Source organism: Labrus bergylta, chromosome 8 (assembly GCF_963930695.1).
Source record: "Labrus bergylta chromosome 8, fLabBer1.1, whole genome shotgun sequence".
Classification (NCBI taxonomy): Eukaryota; Metazoa; Chordata; class Actinopteri; order Labriformes; family Labridae; genus Labrus; species Labrus bergylta.
The window spans coordinates 30818318-30838237 of NC_089202.1; the positions used below are offsets into that span (position 1 = coordinate 30818318).

General features: G+C 40.4%; 2 protein-coding genes across 2 annotated transcripts in view; one reads left to right on the plus strand and one right to left on the minus strand.

Annotated features, from left to right (window-relative positions):
* The first annotated feature begins 1746 nt into the window (after positions 1-1746).
* LOC110001702 (NLR family CARD domain-containing protein 3) lies at positions 1747-10243 on the plus strand. The gene is made up of 10 exons (XM_065957566.1): positions 1747-1866; positions 1987-2085; positions 2364-2495; positions 2976-3190; positions 3576-5346; positions 5447-5620; positions 6342-6515; positions 6601-6774; positions 6860-6906; positions 7335-10243. Exons 1-10 carry the CDS (start codon positions 1766-1768, stop codon positions 7871-7873), a joined length of 3426 nt encoding a protein of 1141 aa, XP_065813638.1. The 5' UTR covers positions 1747-1765; the 3' UTR covers positions 7874-10243.
* Positions 10244-11199: 956 nt separating this feature from the next.
* The window catches only part of LOC110003331 (atrial natriuretic peptide receptor 1-like), a 93021-nt gene continuing 84300 nt past the window's right edge, over positions 11200-19920 (minus strand). Inside the window, exon 13 of the mRNA XM_065957956.1 lies at positions 11200-16469. Within this exon, the coding sequence (XP_065814028.1) occupies positions 16324-16469 (146 nt within the window). The 3' untranslated portion in view covers positions 11200-16323. The remainder of the gene's footprint in view (positions 16470-19920) is intronic.

Genomic DNA, 19920 nt, shown 5'->3' on the forward strand with positions numbered 1-19920 from the left:
ACATTCATTTTAGAATCACCAACGATATAAAGATGAGTGAGTGTGGATCTTCAGCACCCAGTTCTGTTTCTGTGACAAGTCGACACTCCAAAGATTATCCTCCAGAATTCAAACCACCAAGAAAAAGAAAGAGGTACAATGATCAGTCTTAAATTCTCAAGATGATGTGTGTCATAAAGAAAGAGGAGGCTGTTGATGAATTATTCTTAATGTCTGAAAACATTAAACTTAAATCCTTTATAATAATTGTCAGGACATCTGAGGAGTTATCAACATCCAGCTTTGTGTCTCAGAGGACGGATCACTCCAAAGATTATCCTCCAGAATTCAGCAATCAACCCGTCCAGCCAAAGTAAGTCAACGAAAACTTTATTAATAGTCAAAGTTATATTGAGTCACCTTTCATGAAACCTTTTGGAAGAATAGAAAAGTGTCTCTAAAGCAACAGCTACACACTAGACGATTTTCCCAGTCTACACTTTATGATAATAACATAATGCAATGCACAATAAAATAATCAGCGTAAAATATCAGTTTATAGAACCTGTTTGGATGAATATTCCTCATGAATCAGATCGTGGATGCTTTCAGTGCTGCTTGAACATCTCTACATGATCATTATTCTCTTAGAGTTCCTAAAATCAGGAAGATGAGGAAACCTCCGGGAGAATCAACATCTTCTACCGCCAGTTTTGTTTCTGAGAAGAGTCACCACTCCAAAGATTATCCGCCAGAATTCAGTGATGAACCCTTCATAAAAAAGTAAGTATATATAAATGAGTCTATACTTAAAGGATTGATATGTAACTGTGACACCTAGTGTTTAAAATAGGTACCGACCTCCAGGACAACAGCATGACCGTCATTGTATTTACTTAACGTTTTAGTATTAAAATTTGGAACATTTCCCAGAACTGACATGAACATCTGAACACTCTGAGGTTTAATGTAGTTTACCTCTCCTCAGTAAAATATCTGACTATCATCAGCATACAAAGAGATATAATGAACAGTATAATGGCAAATTATATAATTTTAAAATCCATAGACAAATGTTAAATATCATGACTCTATAAATAACATTATAACAATAATAATCTTAAGATTTACACATTCTTAAAGGTCACATATTATCTAAAATCCACTTTCTCTAACACTAATATGTGTCTCTACTCTGTTAACAAACCCCCCAATGATGAAAAAAATCCATCCTCTCCGTCTTTTACCTGCTCCACTTTTCAGAAAATGTGTGCTCAAACAGGCCGTTTGGAGATTTTCCCTTCATGACATCACAAAGGGCAGTAGCCCCTCCCCCAGGTGGGTGACACTCCCACAGCTAGGTGTTTGTTGAGTCTGCCTTCTCACCTTAAACAATAGGACATGGAGCGAGAAAGCACCGAGTACACCCAAACCCTTCCAGAGAGTGGGCGTGGTCAGACACAGCTCATTTACATATTTAAAGGTACAGACACAGAAACAGCCTGTTCTGAGCAGGGCTGAAATAGAGGGGTTTATAGACATGATCAAATACAGGATCAGAGTGGTTTAAAAAAAGAAACTTCACACACATGTTTTGAGGAGCTCTGAGTCTTATTTACATTGAAGAAGAGGAGAATATGTAATCAACAGATTAGAACATTTCTTAGGCTTGAAGTGCTCACCACACCGGATTGGCTAACAGTGACACCTGCTGGCTGTGTGATATATTTCCTTTTTGTGCATTAATGTCACTGACATTCATTTTAGAATCACCAACGATATAAAGATGAGTGAGTGTGGATCTTCAGCACCCAGTTCTGTTTCTGTGACAAGTCGACACTCCAAAGATTATCCTCCAGAATTCAAACCACCAAGAAAAAGAAAGAGGTACAATGATCAGTCTTAAATTCTCAAGATGATGTGTGTCATAAAGAAAGAGGAGGCTGTTGATGAATTATTCTTAATGTCTGAAAACATTAAACTTAAATCCTTTATAATAATTGTCAGGACATCTGAGGAGTTATCAACATACAGCTTTGTGTCTCGGAGGACGGATCACTCCAAAGATTATCCTCCAGAATTCAGCAATCAACCCGTCCAGCCAAAGTAAGTCAACAAAAACTTTATTAATAGTCAAAGTTATATTGAGTCACCTTTCATGAAACCTTTTGGAAGAATAGAAAAGTGTCTCTAAAGCAACAGCTACACACTAGACGATTTTCCCAGTCTACACTTTATGATAATAACATAATGCAATGCACAATAAAATAATCAGCGTAAAATATCAGTTTATAGAACCTGTTTGGATGAATATTCCTCATGAATCAGATCGTGGATGCTTTCAGTGCTGCTTGAACATCTCTACATGATCATTATTCTCTTAGAGTTCCTAAAATCAGGAAGATGAGGAAACCTCCGGGAGAATCAACATCTTCTACCGCCAGTTTTGTTTCTGAGAAGAGTCACCACTCCAAAGATTATCCGCCAGAATTCAGTGATGAACCCTTCATAAAAAAGTAAGTATATATAAATGAGTCTATACTTAAAGGATTGATATGTAACTGTGACACCTAGTGTTTAAAATAGGTACCGACCTCCAGGACAACAGCATGACCGTCATTGTATTTACTTAACGTTTTAGTATTAAAATTTGGAACATTTCCCAGAACTGACATGAACATCTGAACACTCTGAGGTTTAATGTAGTTTACCTCTCCTCAGTAAAATATCTGACTATCATCAGCATACAAAGAGATATAATGAACAGTATAATGGCAAATTATATAATTTTAAAATCCATAGACAAATGTTAAATATCATGACTCTATAAATAACATTATAACAATAATAATCTTAAGATTTACACATTCTTAAAGGTCACATATTATCTAAAATCCACTTTCTCTAACACTAATATGTGTCTCTACTCTGTTAACAAACCCCCCAATGATGAAAAAAATCCATCCTCTCCGTCTTTTACCTGCTCCACTTTTCAGAAACTGTGTGCTCGAACAGGTCTTTGAATCTAAGAGCATAGACTTCTTAAAGCAAGCTCTGAGAACACATGAAGAATTGTTTAAGGAGAAGCAAGAGGACGAATATGATCAACAGCATGAGATTGATGATGAAACTAAGGAAGCTGCTATGAAGATTGCCCTGCATGTTCTGAGGACCATGAAGCAGGATGAATATGCCCACACACTCGAGCAAAGTAAGAGCCTGCGTGTTAGCTTCCTGTTTCATGATTGGGTTAGAGATCTGTCTGTAACTGTTCCATAACTTTATTACATTGTGTCCCACTAATTTGAGACAGCTTTAAACTTCTATTTGAACTATTTCAACATATTTTTAATCAATGCTTGTTGTGAAATGTCACAATAAGCAAAACAAACTTCTGAGACAATGTTCAGACTTAGCTAATTCAGCGGTAAAGACTTTTAGCATAGCCTAATCATTTAGTCAATGAATAACTAAACTCTAACAGTTTAATTGGTGACACCCATGAATATAAACAATTTTCAACTACAAGAAAATAAGAATGAATAGCAGATGGGATAATTCTTCTGTCTTTGATTTTTCTTATTTCCTGTTGTTAGGTCATTATGGGGTAACTGCAATGTACCAAAAGATACTTAAACCTGACCTGAAGAAGAAAAATGAGTGCCTACTGGAAAATACGCAGAAGTGGCCGGTGCCTCTTCAAAAGATTTATACAGAGATCTATCTGATAGAAGGAGACAGTGTAGATGTCAACCGCGAACATGAAGTCAGACAAATTGAAGCAGCATTCAACAAACGGAAATCTTTTGAAATAAAGATCAGGTGTGAGAACGTCTTCAAGCCCTTACCAAACCAACCGGCCAAACCAATCAGAACTGTGCTCACCAAGGGGATAGCAGGCATCGGCAAAACTGTGTTGACACAGAAGTTCATGTTGGACTGGTCAACAGAGAAGGCCAATCAAGACATCCAACTCTTGTTTTCACTTCCTTTTAGGGAGCTGAATTTGTTGAAAAATAAAACAAGAAGTTTGATGGAGCTCCTGTATGACTTCTCTCCAGGCCTGAAAGAATCTGGAATCACAGACCTGACTAAGTGCAAAGTTCTGATTGTACTGGATGGTCTTGATGAGTGCAGACTCCCTCTGGATTTCAATAAATCTGAGAACTGTTGTGATTCATCACAGTCGGCCTCAGTTCAGGTGTTGCTGACAAACCTTATTGCAGGTCACCTGCTTCCACAAGCTTATCTGTGGATAACTACCCGTCCTGCTGCAGCGAGCTGCATCCCTGGACGGTATGTCGACCGCTTGACTGAGATACGAGGTTTCAACAGACATCAGAAGGAGGACTACTTCCTCAAGAAAATTGACGATGAAAACTTGGCCAAAAGAGTTATCGCAAACATTAAGTCAACAAGAAGTCTGTACATCATGTGCCATGTGCCAGTGTTTTGCTGGATTTCCTCTATTGTCCTAGGGGAAATTTGTGCACAAGTAGGAGGAGGAAAAATGCCAAAGACCTTGACTCAAATGTACATCCACTTTCTGGCCCATCAAACTGCACAGATTTATGTCAAGTACCACAAAGAGCAAAAGCTGGACCCTCAAGGGAATAACAAGATGGTAATGTCACTTGGAAAGTTAGCCTTTGACCAGCTGGAGAAAGGAAACCTGATCTTCTACGAGGAAGATCTTAGAGGTTGTGGTATTGATGTTGATGAAGCAAGTGTCTACTCCGGAGTGTGCACTCAAGTCTTCCGGGAAGAGTCCTGTATGCAGACTAAAGTGTTCTGTTTTGTGCACCTGTCTGTCCAAGAGTTTCTCGCTGCTCTGTACGTCCATGTCATGTACACAGTCAACAGTGTAAACCTTATGGACAAAAACCAGATCAAAATCAAACCGATATCTGAATTGCACAAAGCTGCAGTGAACAAAGCCTTAGAGAGTGACAAAGGCCACCTGGATCTCTTCCTGCGTTTCCTCCTTGGACTCTCCTTGGAGTCCAATCATATTCTGCTCAAAGACCTGAAGATTCAGGTAGAACCCTTGGACCCCAAAAGTCATGAGGAAACCATCAAGTACATCAAGGAGAAAATAAATCTCTCTGAACCAGAGAGGTACATCAATCTCTTGCACTGTCTGAATGAGCTAAACGACCACTCTCTGGTGGAGGAGATCCAGAACCACCTGGATTCAGACCGAGACATGGACACAAACAAGTGGCCTGCAGCTCAGTGGGCAGCTCTGGTCTTTCTGTTGCTGACCTCACCGGAGAAGCCAGAAGAGATCACCCTGAAGAAATACTCCAGAAAACAAGAGGGTCTTAAGAAGCTCCTTCCAGCCATCAAAGCATGCAGATCAGCAAAGCAAGTGTCTTGCATGTTTTCTTTCTTATTCATTTTCAATGACCAGATATGTTGAGCCAGTATATCAAAGATGTTTAAACTTTGTCTTTTTGTTTGTTAGGTTGAATGATTGTAATCTTACTGCAGACTGCTGCCAGGATCTGGCCTCCATTCTAAGCTCAAGCTCAAATGAACTTAATCATTTGAATTTAAGTGACAACAAATTACAAGACTTAGGAATCAAGCGTCTCTGCACAGGACTCCAGAGCCCAAACTGCAGACTGAAGACACTGAGGTGAGTCACTGCTGACTTGGCTGAAATGCCTCTTTAGTGTCACATGGAGGTCTGGGATAGTGCAGGCAGACCTGCCAGGGTATCACACCCCTCAGCCTCCTGAGGAAGTTTATTCTAGGGTGCTTGAAAGGAGGCTGCAGACCATTTTCGACCTCAGATACAGGAAGAAATATGTTGATTTCATCTTGGCTGTTGGACAGTGGACCCGTTCTTTACAGTTGCATGGCTTCTTGGGGGAGTATGGGTGTATGCTCATCCAGTCTATATGTTTTTTGTGGACCTGTAGAAGGCCTATGATTGTGTCACTTGGGGGGTCATGTGGGGGTACTGAAGAACTAATGGGGTATCTGGGCCGTTACTGCGAGCCATCCAGTCTCTGTATGGGGGAGATGTGTTTGGAACTTGGGCCTCAGAACTTCATCTCTGCTCTTTGCAGATGATATGGTTCCTTTGGCTTCTTCAGGCAAGAAAATGTTGCAGTTTAGAATTTTATCCATTCTTGAGCTGTTAGATTTAGCCTTTAAGCAATCTCTAAATCGATTTGTTTGATGACAATATGACCCATGGAAGCTGTGGCATGTTTTTTTTTTTTTTTTTTTGCGTAGCTTGTAATAATTGTTTACAGTTTCTCTGCTATTTCCTGCTCAATAACGCAATTGAACTCAAACTATAAACCAAAATCTAAATGCTCTTTGTTCTTTCCCATTCTCTGTCACTTCAGGCTAAACCGATGTGATCTGACAAAGTCATGCTGCAAAGAGTTGGCTTTAGTCCTGGGCCGTCCCACTTCAGATCTGAGAGAGCTGGACCTGAGTGACAACAACATTGAAGACTCAGGAGTAAAGCTGCTCTCTAAAGGACTGGGAAATGTTGGCTGTAAACTTGAAACCTTCAGGTACCCCTTGAACAAAACAGTTAAAGTGTGTTTCAATAGTTATGAAGAGTTCCACTTAAGAGTGAGTTCTTTCCTTGTGTCACAGGTTGTCATTCTGTAACATCACGGAAAAAGGATGCAGTTTCTTGGCCTCAGCAGTGAAGTCCAACCCATCCAACTGGAGCGAGCTGGACCTGAGCTACAATCACCTCGGAGAATCAGGAGTGAGGCACATTTGTGACGCTCTTGAGGAGGGACGATGTGAATTAAACAAACTCAGGTGAAGAATAATCCTAATATTTTTAACACGTTTTGGTGTGACTGTAACATAACCCAGGCTTACACTATGTTTTTCTTCTCCACAGAGTGGATCACAGAGCAGAGCACTGGTTTAAACCAGGACTGAGAAAATGTAAGTTGTGTTTTTTGGGCGAAAGCTAGAGAATATTTAGAACAGACCTATGTGTTGATGTGGGTGTGGGTGTGTGTGTGTGTGTGCGCACGTTTGCGCATACACGTTCCGTTGTATGTGTGTGTGTGTCTCAGCGTGCCCCATGATGCTCGCAGACATGACAGCAGAGAGAGGAGCAGGGAAAAGTAGCTAGGCTACATCAAACGTGCTGAATACTCATAGCATAGTTTTTTATGACTTTTTGATAAAACATTTACCCGCCCTGTGGCGGATAGCCCTCTGAAAAGTACTCGCCAAACTGAAAATCGACCCGCATTTGGCACTTGGTGGGTGTTAATTTCGGACCCTGCCTACCATCAATCAGAAGCTAGTGTACTCTGTGGTTGCCTTTATACATTTCTTACTCCTTTATTTCTTCTTTTTACCAGATGTATGTGAGCTTACGATCGATCTTAATACTGCTCATAAAAGTCTGGTCCTCTCTGAAGACCGTAAAGTTAGCCAAGCCAGTAAGGAGCAGCCATATCCATATCACTCTGACCGGTTTGACTACTGGCCCCAAGTCCTGTGCAAGGAGGGCCTTAGGAACCGTTGTTACTGGGAGGTGGAGTGGGAAGGAAAATGGGTTGGCATCGGAGTGGCCTACAAGAACATGAAACACAAAGGGCAGGACAACAACTGTCTGATGGGGTACAACAAACATTCCTGGAGTCTGCACTGCTCTAGTAAAGGCTACCGCGCTTACCATAACTTCGAGAGTATCGTCGTTGGTGTTCCTTTGGCCGGTTGTCGTGGACTGGCTGTTTATCTGGACTGGAAGGCAGGCATGCTGTCCTTCTACAGAGTTTCTTCTAAAAGGTCGCTGACACACCTGCACACCTTCTCCACAGAATTCAAAAAGCCTCTCTACCCAATCTTTAGAGTGTGGGGAAAGGACTCGTCTGTGAGGCTGTGCCAGGTGAAATAACCAACCAATGAAAAGACTGATTGAGGAATTTACACAAGAAAGCAAAGAATGACAAGTCCATCTTTTTTTTGCATTTTGAAAGGTTAAGTATTTTTTCTTGTCATTGTTTATAATCTGCTGGAAAACAGTGGATCGCTCTCTCCGGGTGGGGAGTGAGTCTTTTCCCTAGGTGAAGGAGTTCAAGTATCTCTGGGTCTTGTTCACGAGTGGTCCAGGCATGCCCAACTAGGAGGAGACCCCGGTTGCAGACCCAGAACACGCTGGAGGGATTACGGACACAAACAGAGGGAGTGTAATATACAAGAGGCTTGGAAAGGACAGTGCACAGCATTTTTTTTGTGGCTGCTTTTTTAGCCTTTATGTAGAGATAGGACTGGAGAGAGAGTGTGGAGTGACATGCGGGAAAGGAGCCACAGGTCGGATTTGAACCCTGGCCGCCTGCTTGAAGGACTACGGCCTCTGTATATTAAATCAAATTACATTTTATTTGTATAGCACATTTCACACACATGTAAACTCAATATACTTTACAGAAAACAAAGATAAACAAACACAATACAAACTAATTTAAGATAATAAACAAAACAAAAAATGAACATGGGGCCACTAGACCGGCACCCCAGTGGACAGCATTTCAACTCAAATTATAAAGAAAACCTTGCTGAGCCTTGATGCAGGAAGGATTTCGCCTTTGTATTCCTCTCGTTCCTGTTGTCCACACTTCCTCGCCGCTGAAGTGGAGGTCGGAGCAGGCCGTGCATGAATGAGGACGGCGGTGGTCGTGGGGACGACACAGTCCGATGGTGGTGGCTGGGCATCAAGGACATCAGGTGGTAGTAGTGCTATTATAAATAATAAGGTGTGTCACAATATCGGCCATTTACTGCATATGTTGTTCAGATAAGGGAAATATTTTAATCTATTAATCCAGTTTACAGATTAACTAAACCATTGGTCTTATAACAGATGACGCCATTTCAAGTAATCTGTTATTCAGAGGACTTTCTGCAGGGTAACTGATCAGTCACATTTTTTAATACTGTTGATGTAATGTTTTCTATTTTCTAGCATTAACGTTAATCACATATTTAGTATTAAATGTATAACAGCACATCATCTGCAAACAACCGAACTTTGCCAAAATGTTTTTATCCATACAAAAGAAAGGATTAAGGAAGCAAAAAGGATTAAACAGCTTTCTGTCAAAAATGTTAAAGAACATCTGGAACCAGTTTATACAACAGAATATTAAGGTCAGGTTAAAGAAAACATAATAATAAATATTACAATATTAAAATTGTAAATTATCGAGAATAAAGTCGTTAATTTACGAGATGTATAAAAATGTGTTATTTCATTTAAATAAAGCTGTGGTTAAAATTATTATTCTGAAAGGTTGTAACAGAAGATGAAAGGCGAACCATCAAAGACATTTCCTCCTCACTAAAGAGACAATTTCCCTCAAGTCAGTTTGGTTCTTTCTTCAGAAAAGAAGTTTGTTTGATCCTGATGTTTGCACATATGCACTTTTATACATGTATATAAAGGGGAAAACAGTTGTAATATATGATGTTATTTCTTTGTTCATTTCTAAAAAAAAAATTAATCACAAAAAAAGAGTTAAATGGTAACAGAAAATAAATACATGAACTGACTTGGCTTGGCTCATGAAGCCATCAAAGTATTCTTTATTGTGAGTACATTAATATTCAAAGCATTAATAAATATAAAGTTTAACGGCCAAAATATTTTTTCTCTGACAAACACTTCCCTAAAATGTGAACGACATGTTTTTAAAAAAGGAAAACTGCTAAGTTTTATATTGTAACATAAATGTTTGTTTTTAAAGAAACATTCTCCATTCATCTGCCTCGTTTAATCATTTTTGTCCTTAACAAACGTTGATGAACTTGTTTTTGGAAGTCACTGCTTCCTGTCAGAGGAACACATATCTGTGATAAGGCTTTGCAAAAGGGCACGACACACCCAACAATGAGAAGACAGACACAAACACCACAACACAAATAGCAACAACACGAATACAAACACTTCAACATGGCTCCACACACAGCCGATGGGGAAGTAAGGAAAATCAAAAAAGACTGGCACAACGAAAAGCTCCCGTTTGAAGGATTTATTGATAAGTGATGTTTGGAGGCAGCATGCTCTTCCTCAGACTTTCATATAAACCCAACGAAATTCAAACATTTGCATTCCTGTTGCAGCTTTCTTAATTTGTGTTGCCTATGTGTCTGTCTTTTCTTTCTGTTGATGCTGTTATGTCGTTTCCCTTTGCAAAGCAATTTGGATTTGTATTCCTGCTCTGTGTACCTGTATATTGTTTTTTTAATAATAAACTTAAAAGGAACATTGTCTTGTATTTTTCATTATTTTTTTCTTCTAACACTACTGTAGTTAACTGTACTGAACTGAACTTCCTTTAGATGTAAACAAAAAGTTATTTCTATTTGTTTATTTTTCTGAATTTAATTTCAATAAACTTTAAAGGAGTGATGAATAACTCTGACACCTGGTGTTTAAAATGGGTACTGCAGTCTAAATTCTAAACAGAGAGAGCTGTCCCCCCCCCCCCCCCCCCCCCTTCTCTAGAGTGGATGCTCACTCAGGTCACCATGTGGTGGACTCTGAAGCTTCAGTGTTTATCCAGCTCTGCATGGGTCTGTAAACCTTTCTGTGTTCTAACCTCTCTCCATTTTTCAAAAGCATCTCCAATATTGATCCTAGTTTGAGCACGTTTCTGCTCGTGGAGCTTATTAGAAACATGCAGAGGCTTTTTAAGTCGGGTACAATGATAACCTGATAACTGCTCTCATATCTGACAAACCGAGGGGCGTCCAAAACAGCTGTGTGGGGGGGTCGCCTTAAAACCGCCGCCTACCTTCTCTGGTCCAAACAAATCCAGAGCATTCAGGAGCAGAATCTAAAGTTAGAAGGAGGACATACTGGCTGCTGCATTGTTGTCAGAGAAGCCAGCACTTCAACATAGCATGTTTCCTTAATGATCAGATAGTAAGATACCTTTATCATCTCACTCTCTACACAGCTCACTGATTGGACCTTTAAGTTGATACTGATAATTATCAATGTCAACCTACAGGTTTATTAGTTTGATTTAGAATTTGAGAAACTTGTGTATAAGACTTCTCTTTCTGGATTTAAAGGTCCAAAGTGTACTTTTTAAACCTTTTAGAGAGTGAAATGTTAATCCTGTTGACGAGGTGAACATCCTCTGACTTTCTGAAAAGCAACAAAACACATCAGATTTTTCCATTTCAGTCATATCAGAAAACAGACACACACAGAGCTCTGCACAGAACTTTTATTCAGGCCACTACAGGTCGGTACAAACAGACAAACACTGCTGGTTTGATCCCCGGTGAAAACACACGGCTCATTCTCTGAATCCCCGCCAGAACTGAAGCTAACGTTCAGCTAACGCTAAGCCTGATGCAGGGATGCAAAATGGCACCAGAGGGGAAGTGCAACACGAGTTAAAACAACAAAGAAGAACGTTTAGAGTGATTTTACAAAACAACTGACAGCACAACATGGTCAAAAAGAATGCACACTGTGGATGGACGGACTGAGGGCGTTTTCACATTAGGCACCATTGCTCCCCCTCCCTCCCCGCTGCTCTGCGGTCACATTAGTAACATTGTTCTGACCCGAGTACACTTCTGTATGTACACATTCGATACAGCAGGGGGCAGTATGCACATAGTTAGTTTGCAAATCCGCCAAAAAGCAGAAAAAAAAGAAGTAACCATGGCAACCACTCGCGGTGATGAGTCCATCCTGCTAACTGTGGATGTTTTTGTGATTTCTGAGACGGCAACAACGACCCTCTTCCTACATCCACGTCTGCCGTGCAGCTCAGAGGATGAAAGATGGTTTTTGAAGCGACAGGATCGGTTTACAATTACATCATAAAGCGGTCCACTTCTTGAATTTTGCACGGTTGCGTTCACATCGCTGACCGTACTCGAGCACACATGAATCATGCCTGAGACCACCTCTACAAGCGGACTCGGCCACGGTACCCGAGTACGGTACGTTTATGTTCAGACTTCGGGGTCTGGTGTTCTCGGATCCGGACCGGGGTCCCTAATGTGAAACCACCCTGAGTTGATTTGTGACGGTGAAATGAAACTCTCCACATGTAATACTCGTGTCATCACACACTATATAAAAATATCAGAGGTTTTTCATACATTAAGACACGTCGACAGTTTGAGGCTTCTCACTTTTACGACACATTCCTCCCTTCTTCTTCTGCTCGCGTCGTTTCAGTCCACCTGGAAAAATCAGGAAGGTGAGGAAACCGTCTCATACCAAGGACGTCACAGGTTTGATCCCCAACAGCCGGCCTCGCCCTGAACGCGTGTTTTTAGCTTCTGAAACTGCTGCTGTGCTGACACACCAGATATGTAGGCGTCTCATATTATGCAGTGATTTTAATGGTTCAGTAATTATGGGGACAACTTTTTATTAGAGTGATATAAAAAACATAAAGTTTCTGTGTCTGTGGGAGTGAGGGGAGTTTGTCCTAAAGCTTGCTGCAGTATTTAACAAACTCACTCAGCTGTGGGTGTTATGGAAGATGGAGTGTGAGGAGGCGTTTACACAAGAACGATTCACTAAAAACAGAATCGTTTTAACGTTTTCATGTCAATGTTTTGATAATATGAAAGAAAAAAAACTCAAGACCTCTAGTCCAACGTCAGATTTCTTCGCTGTAACATGTCAAGATAAAACGTCAGAGGTGTGTTAAAGGGGACATATTATGAATAATCCTCTTCTACAGTCTGAACATTTATCTGGTAACCTGAGTCTCTACTGACCCACAACATGTGAAATAAACCCATCCAGTCCTTTGTTTGTGGTCTGCATAAGTCTTACAACACAGACAAAAATGCTCTGTTTCTAATGTGCTCTCCTTGTGATGTCACAGTGGGATTCTAGTAAAAAAAGAAATTCCCCTCCCCTCCCCTGGTATCTCCACCCATGGACTCCACCCCCAGACTAGAGCAAAACGTCTGCGCAGGTCGGCCATTTTTATTCTCTCTACAGAGGAGTGATGTCTACGGGGAAAACTCAGGGGGGGGGTCATTACATTTAAAGAGACACACACCAAAACGGAGCGTTCTGAGAGAGCTGGTTTATACAGGGTCACAAACCTCCTCTGGTGCTTGATTCATGTTATATTTTGACCAAAGCACAGCACAGATGTTTCATTTAGACCACAGGGGGACTGTTTGAAAAGGTGGAGGAGGGGACTGTTTGAAAAGGTGGAGGAGGAGACTGTTTGAAAAGGTGGAGGAGGGGACTGTTTGAAAAGGTGGAGGAGGAGACTGTTTGAAAAGGTGGAGGAGGGGACTGTTTGAAAAGGTGGAGGAGGAGACTGTTTGAAAAGGTGGAGGAGGAGACTGTTTGAAAAGGTGGAGGAGGACTGTTTGAAAAGGTGGAGGAGGGGACTGTTTGAAAAAGTGGAGGAGGGAACTGTTTGAAAAGGTGGAGGAGGGGACTGTTTGAAAAGGTGGAGGAGGACTGTTTGAAAAGGTGGAGGAGGACTGTTTGAAAAGGTGGAGGAGGGGGACTGTTTGAAAAGGTGGAGGAGGGGACTGTTTGAAAAGGTGGAGGAGGGGACTGTTTGAAAAGGTGGAGGAGGAGACTGTTTGAAAAGGTGGAGGAGGGGACTGTTTGAAAAGGTGGAGGAGGGGACTGTTTGAAAAGGTGGAGGAGGAGACTGTTTGAAAAGGTGGAGGAGGAGACTGTTTGAAAAGGTGGAGGAGGACTGTTTGAAAAGGTGGAGGAGGGGACTGTTTGAAAAAGTGGAGGAGGGAACTGTTTGAAAAGGTGGAGGAGGGGACTGTTTGAAAAGGTGGAGGAGGACTGTTTGAAAAGGTGGAGGAGGACTGTTTGAAAAGGTGGAGGAGGGGGACTGTTTGAAAAGGTGGAGGAGGACTGTTTGAAAAGGTGGAGGAGGACTGTTTGAAAAGGTGGAGGAGGACTGTTTGAAAAGGTGGAGGAGGAGACTGTTTGAAAAGGTGGAGGAGGAGACTGTTTGAAAAGGTGGAGGAGGAGACTGTTTGAAAAGGTGGAGGAGGAGACTGTTTGAAAAGGTGGAGGAGGACTGTTTGAAAAGGTGGAGGAGGACTGTTTGAAAAGGTGGAGGAGGGAACTGTTTGAAAAGGTGGAGGAGGGGACTGTTTGAAAAGGTGGAGGAGGAGACTGTTTGAAAAGGTGGAGGAGGGAACTGTTTGAAAAGGTGGAGGAGGGGACTGTTTGAAAAGGTGGAGGAGGGGACTGTTTGAAAAGGTGGAGGAGGAGACTGTTTGAAAAGGTGGAGGAGGGAACTGTTTGAAAAGGTGGAGGAGGGGACTGTTTGAAAAGGTGGAGGAGGACTGTTTGAAAAGGTGGAGGAGGGAACTGTTTGAAAAGGTGGAGGAGGGGACTGTTTGAAAAGGTGGAGGAGGACTGTTTGAAAAGGTGGAGGAGGACTGTTTGAAAAGGTGGAGGAGGGGGAGAATATGTCCTCTTTAAGACGTCACAAAATAAATTCATCCACTTTTTGGGGGGGGAATTGGAGGCCTAAGACAATGTAGTTCACCACCAACTCCACAGAGCTCACCTGACCCCTACTCAGAGCTCACCTGACCCCTACTCAGAGCTCATCTGACCCCTACTCAGAGCTCATCTGACCCCTACTCAGAGCTCTCCTGACCCCTACTCAGAACTCACCTGACCCCTACTCAGAGCTCACCTGACCCCTACTCAGAGCTCACCTGACCCCTACTCAGAACTCACCTGACCCCTACTCAGAGCTCACCTGACCCCTACTCAGAACTCACCTGACCCCTACTCAAAGCTCACCTGACCCCTACTCAGAACTCACCTGACCCCTACTCAGAGCTCACCTGACCCCTACTCAGAGCTCACCTGACCCCTACTCAGAGCTCACCTGACCCCTACTCAGAACTCACCTGACCCCTACTCAGAGCTCACCTGACCCCTACTCAGAACTCACCTGACCCCTACTCAGAGCTCACCTGACCCCTACTCAGAACTCACCTGACCCCTACTCAGAGCTCACCTGACCCCTACTCAGAACTCACCTGACCCCTACTCAGAGCTCACCTGACCCCTACTCAGAGCTCATCTGACCCCTACTCAGAGCTCACCTGACCCCTACTCAGAGCTCACCTGACCCCTACTCAGAGCTCACCTGACCCCTACTCAGAGCTCGTCTGAAGAGATCATTTTCTGAAGTCTTAAAATAAACAAATCTGACGTCTTTACAGGAATGTCGGACTCGAGGTTTTGAGCCTTTTCCGCTGGTAAATGTCGGCTGGGAGTCATGCCAGATGATATTTTCACAAGCAGAACTCATGAGTCTGCCATTGTTGTTGTAGTCCACTCACTCGTACATGGCTATTGACTGGAACCCTAATGGACATGTGTGAAAAGTCTCAGTTTTTAGAAGATCTGCATGACCAAGACGGTGCTTTTTTCAAAACTTTGTATTTTCAGTCACCTGTAACACCGCTGTCGTGTAAACAAAGCAAAAACTCAACAAAAGGTTTTCAGGTGAAACTGTTGTCATGGAAACAAAGCCTGAACGTGGAGGAAGAGGTTTAAAGAGCCCTCAGGATATGGGGCTCACTTTTGCCTCCTGTGGCCACTGGTGGAAACACACTTTGACTATAGTTGCTCTTTCCCCCCCCGTCCTGTCCTTCACCGATGATTACCAAGTAACAGCATGGGGACGCCACGAACCCGTTGGGGGTGTTGTGCAGAACAGTTGAAAAAGAAGCAGCACTTAAAAGCGTCAACAAGTTGATAACTATACGTCGTCTTTTTCCCAGATCCTTTCAAGCAAACGTCCGTCTGGTTAACTGCTTCACCGCCATCAAACATGAGGACAAAGTCTCCAGCAGCATGTTTTGAATGTTTCAGCAGTGAAGCACGACCTCAGAGTCGGGGAATCGTTCCCACAGCGTTCAGCCCTCTGTGAGTTCAGTCTGTTTCCTGCTGCTGCTGGTTTCTGAACATCAATCTGACAAAACACAAATACCTCCGCACCAACGTCTGCTTTGTCTTCGGCTCGTTCGTGTCTGTTTACTTTGTCTCTTCCCTCCTTTGTTTTTGTTTTTTTGCAGTTTATTCCTTTTTTTCTGCGGTGAATGTGTCTTTATTTTCCTCTCGTGTTGTGAAGTCTGAAACCTTGAAAAACAAAATCCAGGAGGGGACGAGTCCTCTGACAGGTTGGCTGCAGGATGACCAGGACCTGAGACGCTCTCTACTTCCTGTCCCACCTTAATGTCCCTCTATTGCTCCCTCTTATATATCCTTACCTCCTTCTCTCCTCTCTGTTCCCTCTCTTCCTCTCTTTCCATCTGTCCCTGATCGTCCTCCTGACCGCGGTGACGTCATTGGCTGTCGCTCTCCCCCAGTAGCCAATAGGTGGTCATCTTTCCTTTGCCCTTGACGTCGAGCTCTCCTCTCAGCTCCAACTGGAAGCAGTTAAACTCCAGCAGGACGTCCCGAGTCGCCGCCGACACGTGGATCTTCAGCGCTGCAGAAACACACACAGACTCAGTTCACTTCATGTGTATTCATCCTGAAATACATTTACGTTTTTTATCAACCCAAATTTCTAGAAACACGAGCAGTGTAAGCTATACTTTACATATTTATGGGTTCTGAATGATTTAGGCTTTGGGACAAAATATTTTCAAATTGCTCAATTAAATCACGTCAGCCTGCATCAGTAAGACCGGCTCTAATGGCTGCTTTGGTCCCTCACTTTTGGAGGGAAATGGCATCTGATTGGTAGAACAACAACAAACAAAGATGGAGGCAGCAGATAAAACAGAACTCTGATGCACTCAGCGAGTCGAGTGTGAAAAGACTCATCACTCAGTAAAGTCACTCTTCGGTTGTCAAACCAAATTTTTACCCAGACTTTTTCCTGAAAGCCCCCCTCATAAAAACTTCTGTGTGAAGTCTGATTTGTGAACGCAGCAGGTCAAACACCTGTGAGTGAGTGGAGACGTTTAAATCAAATCTTCATGCATGTACTAAGCTGCTCTCTCTTTTCTACATCACCATAGCTACAGACTTTCTACATCATGTCCTTAACCTCCCCCCATTTCTCTGAAGGTAAACTACCGCTGTAAGGAGGTCGTGTTAATAAAACGTTTTCATGAGTCGAGTGAGACATCAGATTCAGACTGCTGAGAGTCTTCCAGGTAAAGAATATTTAACATCTGAACTAAACCTTTGTCTTGGAGGTTTTAAGAAGCGTGGTCATTGAAATGTTTGAAGCTAAATCTTTGATGTGATTAAACATTTAAAACCATTCTGATTTTTTGGTGTGTGTGTGTGTGTGTGTGTGTGTGTGTGTGTGTGTGTGTGTGTGTGTGTGTGTGTGTGTGTGTGTGTGTGTGTGTGTGTGTGTGTGTGTGTGTGTGTGTGTGTGTGCGTGTGTGTGTGTGTGTGTTTTTTTTATTTTTTTTATGTGGGTTGCTTGTTTTTTGTCATTTTATTTTTCTGTATTACAAAAAAATTGGGCAATCTAAGATATTATTATAACCATTTGTCTTCTTCTTCTGCATTCTATTATTGTTTTGTATAACATTATAAAAAAATTAAGAGCAATGATGTAAGAAATGAACTATGTTTGAATAAATGAACTATGTTTAAATAAATGAACTATGTTTGAATAAATGAACTACGTTTGAATAAATGAACTACGTTTGGATAAATGAACTATGTTTGAATAAATGAACTACGTTTGGATAAATGAACTACGTTTGAATAAATGAACTGTGTTTGAATAAATGAACTGTGTTTGGATAAATGAACTATGTTTGGATAAATGAACTATGTTTGGATAAATGAACTATGTTTGGATAAATGAACTATGTTTGGATAAATGAACTGTGTTTGGATAAATGAACTATGTTTGAATAAATGAACTATGTTTGAATAAATGAACTACGTTTGGATAAATGAACTATGTTTGGATAAATGAACTATGTTTGGATAAATGAACTATGTTTGAATAAATGAACTATGTTTGAATAAATGAACTACGTTTGGATAAATGAACTATGTTTGGATAAATGAACTATGTTTAAATAAATGAACTGTGTTTGAATAAATGAACTACGTTTGGATAAATGAACTATGTTTGGATAAATGAACTGTGTTTGGATAAATGAACTACGTTTGGATAAATGAACTACGTTTGAATAAATGAACTATGTTTAAATAAATGAACTGTGTTTGAATAAATGAACTGTGTTTGGATAAATGAACTACGTTTGGATAAATGAACTACGTTTGGATAAATGAACTACGTTTGGATAAATGAACTGTGTTTGAATAAATGAACTATGTTTGAATAAATGAACTACGTTTGGATAAATGAACTACGTTTGGATAAATGAACTACGTTTGGATAAATGAACTGTGTTTGGATAAATGAACTATGTTTGGATAAATGAACTACGTTTGGATAAATGAACTATGTTTGGATAAATGAACTACGTTTGAATAAATGAACTACGTTTGGATAAATGAACTACGTTTGGATAAATGAACTACGTTTGGATAAATGAACTATGTTTGAATAAATGAACTACGTTTGGATAAATGAACTACGTTTGGATAAATGAACTATGTTTGGATAAATGAACTACGTTTGGATAAATGAACTATGTTTGAATAAATGAACTACGTTTGGATAAATGAACTGTGTTTGAATAAATGAACTATGTTTGGATAAATGAACTATGTTTGGATAAATGAACTATGTTTGAATAAATGAACTACGTTTGGATAAATGAACTACGTTTGGATAAATGAACTATGTTTGGATAAATGAACTATGTTTGGATAAATGAACTATGTTTGAATAAATGAACTACGTTTGGATAAATGAACTACGTTTGGATAAATGAACTACGTTTGAATAAATGAACTATGTTTATGAACTATGTTTGGATAAATGAACTACGTTTGGATAAATGAACTATGTTTATGAACTATGTTTGGATAAATGAACTATGTTTGAATAAATGAACTACGTTTGGATAAATGAACTATGTTTGAATAAATGAACTACGTTTGGATAAATGAACTACGTTTATGAACTATGTTTGGATAAATGAACTATGTTTATGAACTACGTTTGGATAAATGAACTATGTTTATGAACTACGTTTGGATAAATGAACTATGTTTGAATAAATGAACTACGTTTGGATAAATGAACTACGTTTATGAACTATGTTTGGATAAATGAACTACGTTTATGAACTATGTTTGGATAAATGAACTATGTTTATGAACTACGTTTGGATAAATGAACTATGTTTGAATAAATGAACTACGTTTGGATAAATGAACTACGTTTATGAACTATGTTTGGATAAATGAACTATGTTTATGAACTACGTTTGGATAAATGAACTATGTTTGAATAAATGAACTATGTTTGGATAAATGAACTATGTTTATGAACTATGTTTGGATAAATGAACTATGTTTGAATAAATGAACTACGTTTGGATAAATGAACTACGTTTGGATAAATGAACTATGTTTGAATAAATGAACTACGTTTGGATAAATGAACTGTGTTTGAATAAATGAACTATGTTTGAATAAATGAACTACGTTTGGATAAATGAACTACGTTTGGATAAATGAACTATGTTTGAATAAATGAACTACGTTTGGATAAATGAACTACGTTTGGATAAATGAACTATGTTTGGATAAATGAACTATGTTTGGATAAATGAACTATGTTTGAATAAATGAACTACGTTTGGATAAATGAACTACGTTTGGATAAATGAACTACGTTTGAATAAATGAACTATGTTTATGAACTATGTTTGGATAAATGAACTACGTTTGGATAAATGAACTATGTTTGGATAAATGAACTACGTTTGGATAAATGAACTACGTTTGGATAAATGAACTACGTTTGAATAAATGAACTATGTTTA